The following is a 20639-nucleotide window of genomic DNA, read 5'->3' on the forward strand; positions in this document are numbered from 1 at the left end:
AGTGGGAGGCCGCGTGAGCAGGTGAGAACGTCCAGGTGCAAGTTTTCAACAGCCCGAGGATAAATAGAAATGCACCTTAATGTCCTGCGAGTCTCGTTTGCAGAGAATAGCGTGATCCAGCGAGGACTGGGAACACCCCATGAAAAATGGAACAGCTGCTGCTCTACCTGACCTCTTGACTTCGCGTCTGAGGCAGTGCAGCTAGCGGCGTAAGGCATACCACGCCTGTATCTCGAACACGGCATCTGACTGGAATGAAATGTGCTTGCAAGAATAACTCGGACACCAAAATTAGTGGGAAAAGGGGAAACCTGGAACATCCAGGTAATCCTGACGGCTGGAAAAAAACGGCTGCAGAAGACGCTTGGCCATTTCAGACACTGCCCTGGGACAGGGTTTCTGTTTTAGCACAGAGAGAGAGAAATGTTACACCCTGGAATATTACACCAATGGCATGGCGATTGCGACTGATATAAAAAAGCTACATCAGGTATTACTGGAATAGACCAAACTGAAACCACATCTCCTTTTCCACTGCAGCAAGACAGTGAGGTAACAGCATAGCTTCATCTGGTACAGCAGAACTGGCTGATTTCTGCCAGCCTGCTATTTCTTTTCCTTTTATTTGCTCTGAATATGCTGAATGCCAGATCTGGAAAGCCCAGTTGTCTGGGAACTTGGATTCTTTGGCCTTACGTGAAGTCCTGTACACCAGCTGAGGAAGCCATGAAGGCAGCCTCAGCATTGCAGTTGTGCTCTCCACTTCAAAGTTGCGTCAGCAGCGGTCTCATTATATAGCACAGACAGCATATTCATTGCTTTGGAGCACTGGCCCCAGCCTTCAGGCTGGCACATGAGAGAGCTGGGAAGCTAATTGGTTTGATAGTGAATCTGAATATGCGAACACAAAAATCAAAGGGGCTATTTTTAAAGATTTCAGGCTTTCTCATGGGAATAAAATGGACAGAGCTTTTCTTAGTCACAGGCTTCAAGCGTTTTCTTAGTGCTCTTTCCAGTGACGTTGCAGAGAGAGGTTTAGAGACTCTTGATTTTTTTGATATTATTGCCCTGTGAAGGCTTTGATCTTTGCAGCATCTCTGAGGCCACTTTACAAGCTTGTAGAGGAGTGACAGGTTTGGCCCAGCATCCCACAGGCTACCAGAGGCTGAGCTGGGAATAGGACATGCAGGTACAAAGGCCCCCGCTCTACTTGTATTTCTTTGGGATGCAGTTATATCTCACATAATTTCTCCCCAGCTCTTTGTTCAGCTGCAGCAATGACTTTCCCCATCTTGGTCTTGGCTTATGAGATCAGTTGCATCAGAAGTTAAAGGTCAAAGGGAATACCCCCACGGGGTTTTGTAATGACTCATTCTTTATGGTCTTGGCTCAAGTGGAGAGCATCTCGCATGGACTCATCTGGTTAATGGAGAAGCCCAACTCTGCCTTGCTGTCTCCACCATATGTGGGTCACAGTGCTTTCCAAGCAGGCTAATTGCCTCCCGATCTAGGCCAGCCATCCCTCTCTTACTCCTCGGAGACCCAGAAAACATTGAAAGGTAATTAGATATTTATAAGGGACAGTGGAGCAGCCTCTCCCCGGGATGGGGAATTAGCTCCAAGACATGATCTAATTCTCAGCTGTCTGAAACGAAAGGTCTCCCTGCTGACAGTGGCCCTTCAAAGTGCGGGCTGAAATGCCTTGAGCCCCCATCTGTAGTGACTGGCACATGGCGAGCTGCATCTCTGGAAAAGCAGTGAGGGATGGTGGCCTCAGCTGTGGGACCTGCTGATGTTGCGGGGGGAAAACTCACCTCCGTGCACAGGATCAGGACTTACTAAAGGGGGACAGAACTGTTTTGCAGGCCTGGTGCCTAAAGACAAGGCCTTGGGCTTGTTCTAGTGCTAAGTCACCCTCATTGTTACAAAGGTCTATGACGGTGACATGATATGACACAAAGTTGTGCCCTTGGGCTGACACTTGATCCCACGCATGCGCCGCGTATAGCACACGCGGGATACATGCCACACAATCTGCAAATCTTTTGACCTCGATCGTTCCACGTTTGGCATTTTTGAGGAGGGTCCAAACAACCCGATTCATGCCTCAGCTGCTGAGTATCTGCTAGCTAATAGGTGCCACTGCACAGCATGCACGCCCAGTCTCTGGGCCGGGAAGCTGCTCTTACCCGGAAGGAAGATGATGGCTAATGACATGAAAACAAGTTCCCTTGCTGCTCCCATCGTGGGCCTCTGGATCAGAGTTTATGGCCCAGCAAACTGAGTCTTTATTGTGGAGCAGGGACAACAAACCTGCAAGAGAAAGGAGAGGCAATTTACTCACCGTATCTGTTCCAGAACCCAGCTTCTAGCTATGAAATCCCCACTCCCTTAAGTCAGTTGTTCCCGGCCAGGGGCTGTCTGTCAAGTGCTGCCTGATTCATAGATGTTAGGGGCTGGAAGGGACTGTAGAGGTCATCAGGTCCATCCCTACTGCACTTGGGCAGGAAAGACTGCTGGGGTCAGAGGACCCCAGCAAGGTGAGCATCCAGATGTGATGAGGCTCGCTCCAAGTTCAGAAGGTGCCCTTTTTCTTGTCTGACTTGGTTGTATTTAAGCACGGTTGGGAATTTATTTTCAACCCCCCTGAACCAATTAAAAAAAACAAACAACCCCCTACACAAATTTATAATTTTTTCAGGTGTTTATCAAGAAGCTGCAAGCCAAAAAGAATTTATTTTTTTTGTGAAAATTTGTTCTGTTGAAAAGTAATATGGACAGAAAGCCTTTGAACGGCTCCACCTCCAGCTGCTGCTGATCCAAACTATTCCCGTTCGGATCCTCTCTGTTTCAGTCTCTGTCCTCTCCAGGATATGGTTTGCCTTGCCTTTTTCTTGTGTTTCCCAACTGCATCCTCTCTCGATTGCAACCTGCTTGATCTTTTTGTTTCTCTGCACTGAAACCCCCAAGTCATTAACACTCTTGCCAAGGCAGCCCCCATACAGTGAGCTAAGTAGGCAAAGCAGTGTATTCTAGTCTCCTAAGCTAAGCAGGCTCCTTATTTCCTATCTTCTCTAGGGCATCAAAAATCTGCTTATGCGCTTCCTGCTGCAACGTTCCCTTGACCCCTGCGGTGCCTCCCCCTGCACACACCTGACTGTCCAAGAGTCATGCTGCTTTTGCAGCATTTTGAACTGGATCCTCCACCTGACCAGCTCTCACTATTTTTCCCTTAACGCACACATGCAAGCCAAGCTATTTTTTTCCTCTGTTAACAGAAGTGACTTTTTAAATACAACAACTATATCTTCTTGGATGCTCCTTTTAACCATACACTTGACCAAGAGCTAGGCATCTCGTGGGCTATGACTGTGGTTTACCCATTGCTCAGAACCGTACCACTTTTCAGAAGCGTTCCCCGTGCCACCTATTTTGCATTTCCACTTGTCGTAAATTAGACCGTAAGCTCTTTGGATAGAGGCTGTGTCTATTAATATACATTTATCCTGTGTCAGTCAGTACCACTCCATGGGTAAATAAGAATAATCACAAATAAAAACAGTTGCAACGTATGTGCATGACTACACTGGAGGTTCTGTGCATAGTTCGACTCGGATCCAAGCAGGCAGAAAGATGATGCGTCTCGGGCTGCACACAGGTGGGATTTGAAAAGCTACCTGAACTCTTTTTTTTTTTTTCCTCTTAGGCACCTCACTAGGTACAAAAGCTTTTGCTATTGGAGCTGAAGACAGAGGAAGCCGAATCCTGATCTAAACTCCCCGAGGGTTTGGGAGTGGTTTGGTGCCACAGTTCGGATCAGAACAGAACAGAAGCAGCCCGGCTTCCCAAAACCGACAGGGGAGTGTTTTTACCCGTTTTCCAGAAAGGGAGTTGAGACGCAGTGCTTAAGGGCCTGATTCTCAGATCCACTGGAGCTGAGTTGCACTATTCTTACAATGGACACGGGCCTTCAAATCAACCATGTGAATTCACTCTAAGCAAGGTTGTCAATGAGAATCAGGCCCAGCGTTCCCTGAGATCACCGTCCGTCAAACCAGTACTATCTCATCGTTTCCTTGTACTCCTACGTCTGCCTGTATCCATCTGTTGCCTTAGACTGAGTTTGTAAGTCCTCTGTGACCGGCATCGCTCTTTCGCTCCTTGTTCATACAGTGCCGAGTGCGGTAGGACCTTGTCCAAGTGTGGGGCTCCTAGGCGCCGCACGACGGAAATCCAACAATAGCAACGAATAAGCAGCTTGTTTTCCTGGGCCTTAGTTGGGAGAAGACATATTGCACAAGTTAAAATCCACAGCAGCAAGAATATTGCTTTCCCGTTACCCACACACATTTATCCTTTGAGGTCAAGTATTCCTTGCCAGACTACACGCACATACACACGCACACCATGTAAATATAAGGGGAAGTCCCCCTTTTTTTTTTTTTTAAACTTAGAATTGAGACCACCAGTTTGAAACCATTGCCAAATATTGCTTTGAGGCTTCGCGGAGCCCCTGCCCAATGCCATCTCCCTGCGTTGTGCTCCTGTCCAGAGTAAACAGCTTCATTTGACTGGTGAAATCAGCAGCTGAGGCTCAAAGACACCTGGAGAGAAGGTTTGTTGAGTAGCAAGGTCCTGTTTTCACCATCAGTTTTTCTGAGTTTGATTGTACTTTATGTTTTTCTGCTTTATCAAGTATTGACAATGCATTTGAATTCAAGCAGATTTCATTCTGCGTCTCCTGGGCATGCCGCCTAAACAAACACTAGTCCTGAGTGTGCGTGTCAGGGCAGGGGATCTCATTAGGACAAGCCAGGAGGCAGCCGAGTGCAAAACCCTGTGCATGGATACTTGCGACAGCTTCCTGCTATGGCTTTCTCCTCAACTCTGAACAAAGCTAGCACCTTGCTGCAAGTGAGTTAGGCATAATCATTATAATCATTTATGAGGTGCACTATTAATAGAAGTGCCTAATGTATTTTGAACCCCCCATTGTGCTGGCCTGAATTTACGCTGAGTCTCACTGGTAATGGCTTTACAGGCCACCCTACAGCTCTGCTGTGCGCTGACTTGTGATACGGGAAGAATCTTCTCTTTTAAATCCTGTTGTCAGTCAACCTCAACTCCTCCCAAATCTTACTCCTGCTGGGTTTGAAAGTCACAGTTGGGCCGAGCTGAGCAGCCCATCGGTCTGGCAGCGTTAAGGTGCACCAGTTTCTCTGGTCAGCATCACATCTGGGCAGCACCCAACCCCAGTCCAGATGACCAGGTACCCACACGCCAACTGGGGGCTGCTCAGGTCTGGAGTGAAGCTTGACCTTGTGCCTCTAAAGCCAGAGCAAGATGCATAACTGCCCTGTTGGCATACCCTTGCTTTACTCCAGGTTAGCCTGGCTAATTTCCAAGCAGGGTTATTCCATTGTGTGAACTAACTGCTCCCTTTTGCAGCATCTCACTTTCCAGTGGTGTGTTAGCAGCCTCTCTGCGGAAGGCTCCTGATTCTCTGACTGGTCCAGGCCATGTCAAATTTATCCAGGGGACTTGTCAGCGCAAACGGCACATGCTGAGAGACGTTCCCCAGTTTTGGGTGAGGAAAGGTTTGGATATTTTGGCTGTGTGACCTAAAAGCATTCAGGCATCCTGCAGGAGGCAAGGTCTCATACACCCATGCTACCGTTACCACTGCAGAGCAGCACAGAGAGGGCCTGGTAAGACCACGTAGATCTGTGGCCAAGCTGGGACTCTGCATTTCTGCTCTTGCTCGGTTGTTTCCATCTGTGGCGCATGCAGATGTACAAACTGCAGAGACCTACATCCGGTGCTCGGATTGCAGGAGAGGCATGGGGAGGAACCATTGCTAAACGGTTGGAAGAGCTCACCTAAAGGGAAGAGCTGTGGCAATAAGTCAGGCTTGCGTGGCAGGTTTGAGAGTGAGTGGGGAGATGCTGAAGAAGAAAAGCCCTGCAGCTTGCTTAGGGCAATGTAATGCGAATTGTTGTTGGAAGAATTTACTGTGTCCTGAAGGACGGGCCTGAGTGCGCACATGTTGCCTGCAGCCTTCTGGGTGTTTGAGACCTGCCAGCAGCTCTGCGTTTCAGAAAATCTGAGAGGAAAGGTGAAGGTGCATCCTTAAAACAGGACCAGGGATCCTCTCTTCCCGCTCATCTTGTCATCTAACCAAGAGGGGCTCAGTTACGTTGAAGGGCGCCATTCAAGAAGTTTGCATCTGGATTTACGTTCAGACTCTCCCAGGGGTCAGGCCATTGGAGCCATCTTCGAGCGACGGGCCTGAGCTGTGCCTTCTAACTTTGTGCACGTGTGTTTTGGATCAAATGTCCCGGCCTGTCTCTGTCCCTAATTAGAAGAAGGGCTTCTGGGACCTATTTCTCCCTCTTTATGGGCTGTTTTGACAGGCGCTCCGGAGCCTCCGATGCATTGAAAGGGGATCTGTCAGCCCCACTAATGGATGCCTTCATTACTGCTTCCACTCAGGGGAAGGAAGGGTGTGCCTGTCTGAAAACACATGGGTAGCCACAGAAGCATTAGCCTTCTCTTGGGGGGGCCTTGGGAGCAGGGATCCATTAGCATGGTGATAATGTTCAAGGCAAAGTGCTACAGCGAGACACTTAGGATTCCCTTGGGCTGCTCCACCCTGCTGCTTCACCCTAACCCCCCTCAGATATCAGGGCTTCATCAGGGGAAGGAGCACATGGATGAAGTAATTCTAATGGAAGTAATGGGCCTTGGGGGAGCAAGGTCATGCAGGCTCCTGTACCTGAACACGCATCCCCATGCAACCCGGCTGGCGGCCTTACAGCGGCCGGAGGGTGGAAGATGAGAGGGCTGGGAAATCACCTTCATTTAGTTACCAGAGACCAGCCGGTTCGGTTCCAGGAGCCCCTGTGTGTTGTTCCCTGTCGACACGGCCGAGCTACAGGTAGGTTTGATGCTTAGGATGCAGTTACTGGGTCAGTCAGGCATCCCCCTGCACCATCCACCGGTCATCAGCATTGGCATGGACTGGCTTTCAAGGCATTATGCCCTCCCTCACCCCGTGTAGCAGTAATAATAAATGGTACAGTGGGGGGATTCAGCGAGGATTTTGGGGGAAGAGGGTTCAACGAGCCTGGGAAGGGAGTCTGCATGATGTGTTCAGCAGGTGTTTGCTTTCTGGATGCACCGAGAGCTCTCAGCCTGGGTCAGGCGTATGAAAAGAAAGGCAAGAGCTGTTCAGACTGCCCAGCCCACCTGCTCTTTCTTGCCCCATCCAAAATCCCCACACAATCAAGACAATGCATCTCCTGGGGATGCTGCTCCGTTCACGCCCACCCAGACCCCCAGGGAGCAAGCCCTGTGGCCTGACCCTGCCTTCCACCTTGCCTTGTCCCTTATGCTCCAGCCCATCCTTGCATCTCAGTTGTCACACCCTGCTCCTTGTGAGTTTTTCACGGGTACCTAGCTGGAGTTACTCTGATGCACGTGGGAGCAGCGCTGCCCCGTGTCCCTGAGGGCTAGCACGCGGGGTGGGACATTGCCTGCCGAGCAATGCTCAGTGCCTCGGCCTGTCAGCTCCCAGCCCGCGGCTGGGATGAGACGACCAGCACGTAGCAAAGAGCGCAATCTATTCAACCAGAAGAAGCGAGGGCAGTTGACTCCCCCACGATGAATGTTTGGGCGTAGCCTTGCCGTTCATACAGTAGCAGCAGCCCAGCCTAAAAAGGGATTCCCGGCTCTCATCCCAAGGCTGGGACAGGAGTCAGGTGGCTGTCCTGTGCTGAGATGCTTTCATTAGACAGGGAAGAGGTGCCTTCCACCCCAACTTTCCCATGATCCTATAACTGTGGTACAGCGTCCATTGGTTCTGCTCAGATTTACACTAATCCGGGGAGGAATATTCGGAGCATAGCTCAGCACCTATAATATCCAGCACCTACTATGCCAGCTGGAGGCGAAAGAGGCAAGAAGGCCTCAGAGAATAGCTAACCTGGCACAGAGTACCGCTGGTAGATGTCCTTTTCAGCGTTCCCGGTGTAGGGGCATCCTAGGATGCATCGGGCGTGGTGTTAAGGGAATGGGATGGTGTAGCTGGGGCACCAGTCTCTTAAGTATTCCCCAGAGATTAGAGGCCTAAAGGGATCTAGGCAGCCAAGGGTAAGACAGGGACACCTTGTCTGCACCAGCACAGACAACAAAAAGAGCCTTCGAGTCCAGGAGATTTACTTCTGGGCTTGACAGTGAACTCTCCCCAGATGGGATAGCAGCAGTCAGCTTTGTCAGTGGCTCAGCCACAGCCCCTGCTGTGTTAGCACAGCTTCTCTCTCCTGATCACCCTGCCCCGCGGGGCCAAATCCCGGCTCCCGCAGTGGAGGCAGAACCCCCGTGGCGGCTTGTTATCTCAGCTGCGAGAGCTTTGTCAAGGGTCTGTTCCCTCCTGCCATCCGTCAGCTGCAGCTGATGTCACCCCGAGGAGGAGGGAGAGGTGGGTGGGAAGAGTGGGTGACAATGTGGGTGACAGCAAGTGGATTGCACTGAGGATTTTCTCGGCAGGCCTGTCTCCCTGCTGTAATCACACCAGCTGAGTCGAACGCAACGCGGGGCACAGCGCATTTGCAGGAAGGAGAGCAGCCGGGGGGGGTTCTCCCTGGGATTACAAGGGTAGATGCTTCTTACAACCAGTAGCTCATTCTTTAATGGCAGCTCCTCATGGGGCCACTGTAACACCCCTGGGAGACTCACTGCTGCAGTTACAAGCTGTTCTTTCTGCATTCATTTACTATTGCCTGATGGGCTATGGTTGCAGCAGAAGCACTAAGGAGGACAGTGCAGGTTCTGGGCCTTCGCCGGGGTTCCCAGGGAGGGTCTCATCTGAAGGCCAATCTACTACAAAGGCTCACGGTTTTGCAGGGTGGGGGACATGCACCTCAGGCTCTCAGAAAGTACTTCTGCCCTACTCTTGGGGACACAGCTATAGGTGTGAGTTAACCCAGTCACCAATTACAGTTAGAGACTTGGATTCAAATCCAGTTTCAGTTCCAGGCTGGAATAAACCACGTGCTTTCATTCTGCTCCTTTTCCATTTACCTTCATCACAAAACTACCCTGCGGCCGGGTGTGACGGGTTCCTGCCTGGAGCAGCAGGGAGAGATGCGGGGCAGGAAGAGTGAGGTGCTGCCCCACAGCCTGGGCTTAGAGGAGCAAGTGGGCTGCACGTCTCCAGCAGTGACCACCCTAGGGAGCCTCGCTGGTGCTTTTATGGGTTGGGAGCATGCACGGGTGAGCAGGTGGGCAAGGTGCGAGCGAGATGATCCTGCCTGAGGCACCCTGTCACCACCAGGTAGCTGTACCCTGACTGGCATTGGCATGGTCTGTCCCACGCTGGCTACCTGGGGCTCTTTTGTGACTGCTGAAGCCTATACGCTGCAAGAGTTGCTGAGCAACTGCTCAGTACCAATGGAGACCTCGACACTGACTGCGTCTTCAGTACAGGTTCACATTCTAGTCCACAAGGGTGTCAGCCACCTTCCCTGCCTCTGTTCAGGGGTTAAATCACATCGGCAGAGGTGACAGAGCTATGGGGATCCCAGCCGTCAATCCTGCAGGGCCCATCTTAGGTTAGCCTCCAGGCTGATCGTACCAGGAGGTATCCAGAGTGATAAGTCAGTATTTGAAACCTTTATGATAGGAACTCCTTTCCCCAACTATAACACTGACAGGCGCTTGGAAGGAAAGGCCCTGATCCTGGCATTGGATCATCACAGGCAGAGCCTGGCATCTGAGTAGAGCCATGCCAAATGTAACGTGAGCACCTGTCTGCACAGAGCCTGAAGGCTGGACAGTAATTTGGCTTTCCAGAGCTGCTTGCTGTCTGGGAGGCAGGTGGGAACATGTATCAGCATGTGCCAGCTCAGCCCCATGTGATGCGCGGAGCCCGTCTGGCTTACGCTGCATGTAGCGTGCAGAGTCAGTCCAGGCCGTGCATTGTAGGGGCATGCAGCTATGTGCTGCATGTAGTGCCCATGCCAGCCTGGCCCTGTGCACTGGCTCTGGCACGTGGGGCAGAGCTGCAGGACCAGATGAGTTTGATATCTCTGGTCTAAACCAAGCCTAGAGCACACCCCACCTCCCCTGCCCACCCAGCCAGGTGGAGGCAATTCTGGAGTTCCCCAGCACCTCCTTCTAATTAACATTAGGCTGCAGGTGGGGGTGTTGCCTCTGATGAGGCTGCTCTGCCCCGTGGAGTTGGCTTGGCAAATCCAGCCGAAGGTGAAGAGAAGCTGCTATCACCAGGTACGTGGCCATGGGGACGGAAAGGGAGTTAAAGCCAAGGGAGAGGAGTGAGCAGCAAGATTGCTCCCTGCTCTGCCATTAGAAAGGAAACAGGGGTATAACCCTCTCGTGCATTTTCTCCCACGGGCTTGGCTAGGAGAGGGGTGGTCGGAGTTTCTGGGTGGTGCAGGGTTGGCTCCTCGAAGGGCATTAGCATGCCTTTCGTTTCCCTGTACATCTCTTTGTTCTGGTTCCCCCTTGTCCTTTGCTCTGGCTGCTGGCATCCTGGCTTAGAGACCCCCCTCACTGCTGTGGTAAATCCCTGGTCTGGCCTTTGTGCTTGTGTTGCCTCTGAAAATGGCCCTCAGATTTCTGCTCACCTTCCTGACTTATTTGCTGAGGGACTTACGTGGGTCTAGAGATGAGCTGACATGACAGAATTCATATGCGGGTGCTGAGCACCCTGACGTCCTCCTTTGCCTGTTGTGGCTACATGTTGTATTTTGCAGTGTGTAAAATGCCTTTTTTCCTCCCCCTGGAAAAGATCATCTAAAATCAGGGTATGTCTCCTGCGTTGAAGGGTATATAAGAAAAAATAATCTGATATAAAGAAAAATGGCCCAAAATTCAATTAAGTTTACGTTAAAAACTGTTTTTTGTTATGTCTGAGGTGAGGGTTTTGTTGTGTGGGGGCGATGCCTTTTATTGGATCAACTGCATGGTTGGACTAAAGTTAGATAAGTTTTGAATGCAAGTCAAGACATTCTTCATTTCAACTTTGCAGTTGATCCAGTGAGTTTTGTGTGGCGTAGACCCCATTAACTCCAGTGGTCCTCTATACGGAGGACCAACTTTGGTGAAGCAGACGATAGGATCTGGTCCTGGAAAAGGAATGAAGGTGGCAGGTGAAAGTCTGAGGCTTTAGTCCTACATCAACTGGCTATAGGACTCTGGTAAATCTGCTGGTTAACACAAGTGTGCGAGCATCCGGGCATGTATGCTCACATGTGGGCAGGCAACTGTCAATCCTTCTGGCTCATGGTGCGTGTGGGAGAGATCACCCAGACCTTCAATACATACGCCCGGGCAGGAGCTGTGGAGGAGTGGGGGCTCCCCAGGCTTTCTATCCCTGCTTTAGGCCACCAAGGCACAACTCAAAGGCCAGACTGAGTCCAGACGTTTGGTGCCCCGATGGCATCCAGGAATTGAACCCAAGTCTCCTGCGTGAACCACAAGAGCAGGTGACGCTCACATGTACAAAGGGCCAAAAGAGAGGTATGCAGACAAGCAATAAAATGCATTTGTTACTGTTTAGAAATGACCTGTTCGAGTGAATGCAATAGGGAATCCTGCAGTCCGACCACAACGAAGCCCCAGGACTGCTGGATTTGTGTTAATGCCCTTAATTTCATGGCTTGCCGTCGGGTGTGTGCTGTCTGCATTGAGGAGACGGGGTTTTGGGTACCTAATTTTGTACGTCTGTAATGCAGCTGGGCAGAGGGAAGCGCATGGAGATGAGGCTCTGCCAGCCATTGCCCAGCTGATGTCAGGCTGACAGTGGCCCCTCCTGCACACTTCTGCAGCTGCTTGCCTGCTCTTGGCAGCCCTGTGTTGGAAAGCTGGCGCTGCCAAGGTCAGGCATCTCCTTCCCTGCCCCCACCCCCTGTTCATTTGCTGGAAAGTCAAAAGCAGTCCTCACTTGCCACCCTGCTAGCGTCTGGGGATTGGCTGGCTTTTAGATGCACTGTGCTGCTGCTCCATGATGCATCAGCTACATTTTTGGCTGCTCTGCTGTGCCCATCGATCATTTAATCCTTAATGGAAACTGATTTGATTAGAATCAGCTACTGACCAGTACCTCCGGGCTCTTCTTTCCCTCCCTGCCTCTGAGGTGTCCTCTCTTCCGGTAAATAAAAGGAATTAAGGGAAGAGTTTGAAAAGGTCTTGGCCTATATGCCATGACAAGCTTCTTGATGGTGAAAGTCACTAACACCTAGACCGATCTCCCCCGAGAAGTGGAAGTCCTGGTACATTTGCAGCTAAACTGTGTGGGAATCTGTGGGGCTGTCCTGTCTCTAGCGTCAGTGATTTTATGCATTCGGCTGGCTGGGTGTCCACAAAAGCCCATTCCCAAAAGGCTGCATTTTCAGAGTAGCTCTACACAATCTGATGCTGCCCCTTGTTCAGGTATCCGAGTGGGAGCAGTTCTCTTTTGAGATCTGCACCAGTACATGCATTTTGAATCTGTATTTGCTGGGAGTGACTCATATGATGCATGATGAAAACAAGCGTTCTGCATATCACAGGCTCAGCTCTCTTGACACATGCATGCGTCTCCTCCAACAACAAAGAATGGTTTGCTTTTACCCTGGGACCAACTATACCCACCTATTCTATGCCCTGCTGGTACACACGGCAGGCAGATCTTTCTGATATGCTTTCAGCAGGAAATGAATAAGGATGCCAAGATGAAGACGCAGCTTTCTAAAATCCCTGCCTGTCTTTCTGCTTTTAAGTGCTTTAAATTAATAGCTGGACAGTGCATGTATGTACCCACAAGTCCTAGTGCTTCATTGCATCTGCCTCAGTTTGATGCCCCTATACTCCTTAATTCTCCCCATTAGGCTCTGATCCTGGAAGCTGTTCCATACAGCTGAGCCCTTGCCTCTCCGCACAGCTGCATTGACTTTGGTAAGCTCTTGGCTGAAGCTGGAGTTTGCCTGCGTGGAGCAGCTTTCAGGATCAAGGCCTGTGTTTCTGTACGTGTTTGTGAGCCCTGTTCCTGATTGCGACCTTAGGGTGCAGCTGTGAGCAATATTTTAACACGGTTAACAAATAACTTGCTATTTGGAGATGGGGCCCTGAACCAAAGCTGCTGATCCTGGTGCCTGACTCTTCAGAGCTGTTTGAAATGGAGATGTGAGTTCTGCAAACAGATAAAGTCCATTTACAGGCTAAATCCAGCCCGAGGCTCCAATCCCCCTAGGTTTGTCAGGTGTTTGCAATCTGAATGTTAGTGCTGGAGCCTGTCTCTGTTTAATATTTTAGTGAGCTGCTCCCAGCCAGCAGTACGTGGGTTTCAAAAGCTTTAGTGTTCCAGTTCACGTCCTGACTGTGCTGATGCTCTTTTGGGGTCTACAAGGCAAGGCTTCAGACCTTCCCAGCACGGCTCCCTGCTGAGGTTTTCCCTACTCTCTTTGCCACCAGAACAGCCTCCCTCATGGCAAATTGCCTGTTTGGTTGCTAACCAGAACCAAGAAGTGCCATAAATGGTGTCGCGGATGAACCAAAATGGAACGGGATAAAAATAGACATTGTGACCTTTCCCGAGCTGCCTCCACAATGGTCTGGCTTGAGTCCGGGGAGAGGGGCTTCGGAGCATTTGATCAAAACTGACTGTTCAGTCGCCTAGTGTGGGAATGGGGTTGGGCCTTGGGTGCCTACACAGAGATGTCTAATGGCTTGATTTTTCAGAGATGCTGGCACCTTTACCAATATCATCAACCCAAGGCAGTTGGGCCGCTGATGGTTCCCACTCGGCGTACAGGGGTTTTTCCATCGACTACTGATTTCAACCTGTGCCTCATTGTAGGTGCTGCTGTACAAAGGCCCTTGCAGTTGGATGCTGCCTTAGAAAGAAACTGGATTTCAAAGCACTTTGCAAACATGATTAACTATGGCCTCACATGCCCGTCTTTGGGCAGGAGGTGATGATGATTAACGTCTGTTTAAAGTTGGAGGAGCTGAGGCACGGGCAGGCCAACTGGTGTTGTCAAAGACTTTTAGCAGAGAAGAGAAAGGTGGGTGAGGAGGCCTGTCCCTTGCTTTGTGCACCAGACTGTTTTCTTCCTTTTCCAGGAAACCAAAAATCTCAATGCCTGGAACTCTGTGCAGGACGCAAGACACCTCGTGGCTGAAAAGCCCTCCTGCAGACAAACCTCCCTGCTTTATAGAAAGCCGTGTTTGGAGGATCAGGGTAGCATTCTTCTTGGCCTGTAGCATTTGATTCTGAATAGACTTAAGGCAGCCTTAACTTGTTTATATGGCATCAGGCAGTTTGTCTGAGGTATCTTTGCTGCACAACGGACTAGTGGCTGGTAACCTGACTGGCAACGTGCTTTCATTTTTATAGGACACGTCTACACAAGACGCTTTAAGGTGCATTAGCCTAAACTTAAGGCGCATTAGGGTTTGTGTCTACACACGCGCACCCTTAATGAACTTTAAAAATGACAATTTGGGGCTAATTGTGCCTAAATTTGATACCGGCAAGTGCAAGTATCAAATTTAGGCGTGAATAGTTAAAGTGCATTAAAGCACGTGTGGACATGTTAAAGTGCATTAACGCTCTGTGTGTGGACTGACTTGGGACTAACTTTAGTCCCAAATGAGTCCAGACACAGCGTTTATGCGTTTAAATGCGTGCACGCCTGCCTAACCCCGATAAGGAGCATCAAGATAATGCACATTACAGTTGGGTACGCTTAAATGCATGTGTAAACGCACCCTAGAGACCTGCATTCAGAAAGGCCGATAGCTGGTGCTCCTGAGACTGCTTTTATGGATATGGTCCTTGTAGAATAGTGTTGGAATTGTGTCCTCAGCTACACAGAACAGCTACAAAAAAACCCCTGCTTTAAACCAACACGCAACGGACAAGCGGTTGTAGGGGGAATCAGCTACCCAGTAAGAAAGAAGTGCTATAATGGGCTGCTCAGTGAATACGTGGCATTGCTGCCTTCTTCTCAGCTTCCCTTGGAACTGAGCACCTACATGCTCTGTCTTAGAAACAGCAATGGGAACCTGTACGTTAGGTTTGGGGAGGCCTCTCCTACTGCTTCTCGTGACGTTCCCTGGGGTCGGGATGTGCAGTGAGAGGGCTGTCATGTCATAAAGCAGGCATGCCACTTAGGTAGCACCCCCTGAGCAAAGCTCTCAAAGCTATTTGCAGAGCAGGGGTTGCCTTTGGAGGTGGCTTCTAAAAGCCAAGCGAAATCGAGCCAGAAACCTTGGATTTCCACTCCTGATTAGGGCGGGGAGTTGCGTATTAGAAGTGGGTCCCTGAGACAGGTGCTAGCACAGTTCTCAAAGGGTTATGTCCATTAGGACTTCATAGAAACTGGTTTGGTAATTTTTCCCCTAGCAAGGAAGCTTAAAGGGGGCTGTGGAATGAAATCTGAAACTCACCGCATCTTGATAAATCCAAGATCAATCTGCATGTGGATTCCCACACTTAGAGGGGCACGTGTGGGGTCCGCTGTGCAAGTAGATTTGGCAGTGTGTTCAAGACATGCATATGTGCATGCATGCGTATATGTAGGACATGCCTTCCTAACTGTGGAATAACCGAATATGTGCTAAAGCAGCCTGGTGGGGAAACTAGCAGAAGAAAGGAGGATATGCATCATTTCATTCTCAGCCGAGTCACTCCAAGTGACAAAGCCCTCAGTGCCTCCATTCCTTTGCTAGTTGATATGATGATAGGGAATAGCATTAAGGTCTCCTCATCTCAATCTAGTCTGTGCTCCAAGGATAATGTGCTACTGGGTTTAACCCTCTCCACGCCTGCAAAGCCTGAGAGAATGCCTTGTTCTTTATTCTCAGGGCATTACTGTCTACTTCCTCTTGCTTGCACTAGGACACTGTTAATATACCGGTCGGGAAGAGCGATATACCTCCAGTGGGTCACCAGGGCAAAACCGTGCATTGGAGATAGCACCTGCAGAACCGCTCCTCTGGCACCAGCAACCTGCTGCCTGGGAGTTACCAGGGTAGAAAATTGCTCTTCTTGCCACAAGTCTAATCCCCGAAACCCTCTGAGGGCAGTAGAAGGAAAGAGAAGTAATTGGAGCTGCTCCTTCTTCTGGACCAGGCTGCTGGAGCAAGACCTCTGAACACACACTTCCCGTGGAGGTTCTGGGGCTGTGCACTCACTTAGATAACTGCTCCCTAAGTCTTCTTCCAGGTTGGGATGGAAAATAGCACCTCTACCTCTCCGCCCCACCTGGGCCAAATTTTTGGAACAAAACTCTGTTCCCGTCTCAAACGCTGCCTCGTTCTAGCAGTGAAACGCGCGCCTGGAACCTCTCCCTGATGCATTCAAACCTGGAGCCTTCCCCTTGCTTCTGATTGTCAGGGCTGACGGGGAAACGCTGAAGTACTGAGAGGGGAGGGGTGTTTGCTGTATTTCAAGCCTCATTTGGAGGCAGAAGAGCCAGAAACCTCACGCAAACATGACTCCTAGCTCAGATTCTCCAGTTCAGCCAAGCTGTACCTCCCAACCCGGCCTTCTCTCAAAGATGGTTGAGACCCCACCTCGACCTGAGCCTCGTAGACTGAGAGCTCGCAGTGTTGCGCTCCTGGGCAGGTCGCTGAGAGTGGGAATTGAGCCTACATCTCCAAGCTTAAGTGTCTGCTGCCTGCGCTGAAAGTCCCCTGTGTGTTAGGACTGTAGGAGGCTCACCAATTTCTGTACGCAGCCTGGCCGCCGCAAAAGGGAGACGGCACCCCATTGAGTGGGTTTACGTTCCAAGCTCCCTGTGCCTGTCCTGCTTGACTTGTTCATTCGTTGCCTGGCATAATATCTCTCTGATGGGGACCTCTAGGCAATGTTCTGGTATCAATATACCTGGAGGCTGAAATGAAGCAGTGCCTAACGGGTCGCGTGTTTGATCCATGAGCTCAGGCAGCGGAGACTGCTGCTCTTAGACCTCAGATAGCAGACTCAATCCTTGCACAATCCTGGTCACTGCACACGAGGGATGTATGCCCCTGACTCTGTGGAGCGGCGTACTTCGGAGCTGTTTGCTTGGGATTTTTTAGCCAACCTATTTTCAACAAAAGCCACCGGCAGGTGAAATTTGCTGAGCTCCGAAAGCAAGGCGTACATCGTGGCTGATAAACCAGTGCTGGGCAGGGGCTCTTTTGTCACATGTATGTACAGAGCCCAACGCAACTGAGCTCTGATCCAGTAAAAATACTGGTAATTAATAGAAAGAAGTGAGAGAGAGAGGGGAAAAAAATGAAAATGTGAAGAAATTAAAGCGGGGGGGAGGGAAAAGGGGAATGGAAAATGAAAAGACACTTGTGTCAGCCTAGGTCTCTCCTGCTTTTTTTTTTCCCTGTGGCATAGGGTAGTTCTGTAGGTTTTCAACCCTTTCTTCTAAAGGTTTCCAGTTTGTTGTAGGGCATTTGGGGAGGTGTCTTGTGACCTGTTGCGTGCAGGGTGGGACGGAGGAGTTGTTCTTATGGATCCCTCCGGGTTCAACATCTATGATACGGTGGCCTGTGATAGCTGGGCACCGGACCCAGTGACCCAGGTGCTCCTTTCCAATCTTAGGCTCCTGGAGTTCAAAAGGGGAATAGAAATGAGAAAAAAAGACAGGAAGCTAAAGAAAGACGAGAGGGAAAAGAGGCCAATAGAAGAAGCGGAGAATGAAAAGGGAAATAAAGGAGTGAGGTTTGACTGGGCAGGGCGAGCCCAAGCGTGGTCACGAGCCTGGCTCGGTGGGAATGAGCTGTCATTCGTCTGAACTAGCGGGACAAGCTCTTGCACAGGGGGAACAGCTCTTTGTACCTGCAAATGTTCCTGGGGAAACCCTCTGCTTCCTCGTGAGGCTTAAAAGAGTGCATGGCTGGAGGGAAAAGTGTTTCTGATTTTCACTAGTGCATGGGGGGGGAAAAAAAGGGCTTTTCCTGCTTCGCTCAAGCTGAAACCACATTGTGAGGTCTGTGCAAATGTTGGGGACTTTCGCTCTCTGAGTAGGACCTTTTCCCTTCCTGCTGTGTTAAAAACCTATATCCTGTAGTGTTTTAGACTACTCGGTGCAAGCCCTGCTTCCTCTTGTCAAATACAGCATGCTGGATTGTCACCTAAAATGAACGTATTCAATAGACACTTCTTCAGTTCCCAAAGCTCCCATTTTGTCATGCAGGTCACTCGGGGGGGAGGTATTTTCATTAGTGCTTCAGGTATTTAGCGGCCCTATGAAAGTCAGCGGGACTTGGATTTTTGGAAAATTCCCTCCTTTATTACACGGTATTACTGTGCTCCTTTATATATTACCCCAAACAATATAGCTTTTGATAGCAGTGTCATTGTGTTCTTGAGTCGCAGCACTAAGCACCTATTGGGTTTTGCTGGATCTGGAAAAGATCCCCCTGGCCATCAGGACAGCAGCCCCAAGCTGCTATGTGCTGAGTGGCCCTTGCTGATGCTTCCTGCTTGCGTCCGAAAAGGAGTTTCCGTGTCCAAAAGGTGCTCAGAGGTTAGGCTGAGTAGGGGTGGGAGCTGGCTTTTCTCTGAGCAGGCGAAGATGAGCTAAGAGTGGGATAAGGCAGCACCTGTGGGCTCCTGGTTTGGGTGGTACCTGGTTTATGCAGCATAACAAGGTGTGTGGCTGTGCAGTTTTCCAGGCATGTCTTTAGTGACAAGCTCAGGACTGGGGCACAGCAGGTCCTGCCAAAGCAGCTGGCCAAAAGGGAGGTTTTGCCCCTTTTGCAGCTTTTGCAGCACTTGTGCTCTTGGAAATGCATTGGGCTTTTGCTTGGGTTCACTGTGTCTTATCATCTCTCTTCCCCGATATGTTCAGAGCTGTCTCCTCAGCAGCTGAACACAGCAGCAGCACAGGCCAGCGCTTGCTGAAGCCATGCTGGTCATTTGAACACCGCTTGGAGCCTATAGTGGCGTTTTTCAACCAAAGCTGGCCAGGCCTTATGCGGGGGGCATTGCTGGGAAGGAGTTTGCTTCCCCCCTGTCCATGCATGCATAGAGCTGGGCCACCCAACACCCTGAAAGAATCAACTAGTGTTTCTCTAAGGGAAACAGAGGGACTTTTTTTTAACTGCCCTCCCCCCGCCCCAAATTAACTGCTCTGAAAACAGCAAGGGAGGGGGCACTTGTTTTAAAAGCCAAGCTCCTGCATAGCTGTAGCGGCTAACCGCTCTCGCCCACCCCTTCAGCAGTTTGAGCATCCTGGTAGAAATGGGACAGAGAGGAGCCTCTCCTCCTGCCTGGCTCTGGCCTCCACCCCTTGCCTGTGGGCCCAGCCTGGAGATTTTCACCTGTGACTTGACTGAGGTGACCCCTCGGTGATTGTCACCATTGCCCCAGCTTCCCCCACAACCACCTTGCACCTCCCCGACAGGCTGCAAAACCCCTCGGTGGCCTGAAACACAGTAGCCGCCCCAGCACACACCGAGCAGCCCGAACTTCTGCTCTCCACCTGAGAGCTGCAGTCCTAATTAGGAGCAGAGACAGGAGAAGCAGTTGACAGCTGCGGTGGCTCTGATCCTCTCTCCCTGCACTGGGGAAACCAAAATCCCCATGCTCGTCTGCCTGCACCCTGCTGCCCTGGGTCTCTCCCAGCCTCGGGTGAAACCCAGCGGTGTTGTTGTAGGAGTGGGGAAGAGGCAGGCTGGCACAACCCTCTGCATGGTAGCTACCCTTTAGCGAGAAATTTGGGGATCTCCATCACCATGAAGCGCCCCCACATCCCGCACAACACCGTAGGCTGACAGCACGACTGCGAAAACCCACCGCCCCTTCACAGCTTTGCTCGTGGTTAATACCGGCATCCAGGCACTCTCGTCTTCAGCCACAAGTGAGACATTCCCGGACACCCCACCCCACCCCACCCCACCCCACGCCGCGCCCAGCCCCTTTCCAGCACAGCAAGAGCTTGCAAGGCAACAGCTAAAGGGACAAAACCCATCTTGCACCGCTGCCTACACCATCCCTTCCCCGTGCCAGAGGGCAGGCGGCCGGTTCCCCGAATGGTACCCCGGTGCCATGCAGCTGGTTCCCTGAATGGTACCCCCAGTGCCACGCTCCTAAGGCAAGCTGAACACTGCTGGAGGTGACTGAAAGTTAACACTGATGCTTCCTTGCCATCCAGATAGCCCTTCACTCCTATCCCCAAACTGAGGCTTGGAGAAGCAGAGGGAGACCACTTACCTGGGCCTGGACTGACACGTGCGCGTGCACGCCCGGGGCGAGCGCCTGTGCAGGGGAAAGCCTGGCGTCCTTGCTGCTGAAACAACCTTCCCGTCGCTGCCTGTCCTCCGCCTCCCCCAGGCAAGTCCTTCCCAGGCACTGCCGCTTGCCTGTGTGTGGATGTGTGTGCGCCCAGAGCCACTGCAGCATCTCTGCATTAGGATGTGCTCCTCCCTCTCCCTCCCTCCCCTGCGCGCTCCCTCGCTCGCTGGCTTTCAACCACCACTCGGGGTCCCTGGAGAGAGGGTATTTTTTTTTTTGCTCTCTGCCTTTACCTCATTTGCCACAGTCCAAGGACCAGTCAGAGAGGGAGAGCGACTTGCAGCATCATGCATAATTCATGCTCCTTCCTGAGCCTGGGCTGCTGCTGCTCTCACCA

General features: G+C 51.0%; 2 protein-coding genes across 2 annotated transcripts in view; one reads left to right on the forward strand and one right to left on the reverse strand.

Annotated features, from left to right (window-relative positions):
- Nucleotides 1-11648, forward strand: part of RBBP5 (RB binding protein 5, histone lysine methyltransferase complex subunit) — a 74968-nt gene extending 63320 nt beyond the window's left edge. Inside the window, exon 14 of the mRNA XM_090026573.1 lies at nt 3707-11648. Coding sequence (XP_089882699.1) covers nt 3707-3774 — 68 coding nt within the window. The 3' untranslated portion in view covers nt 3775-11648. The remainder of the gene's footprint in view (nt 1-3706) is intronic.
- Nucleotides 1-20361, reverse strand: part of CNTN2 (contactin 2) — a 47457-nt gene extending 27096 nt beyond the window's left edge. Inside the window, exons 1-2 of the mRNA XM_090026567.1 lie at nt 20222-20361; nt 2190-2313 (exon numbers count right to left, since the gene is read on the reverse strand). Coding sequence (XP_089882693.1) covers nt 2190-2244 — 55 coding nt within the window. The 5' untranslated portion in view covers nt 2245-2313; nt 20222-20361. The remainder of the gene's footprint in view (nt 1-2189; nt 2314-20221) is intronic.
- Between the last annotated feature and the right edge of the window lie 278 nt (nt 20362-20639).

This window comes from Crocodylus siamensis, chromosome 13, assembly GCF_052110815.1.
Source record: "Crocodylus siamensis isolate JL-2025a chromosome 13, ASM5211081v1, whole genome shotgun sequence".
NCBI lineage: Eukaryota > Metazoa > Chordata > Crocodylia > Crocodylidae > Crocodylus > Crocodylus siamensis.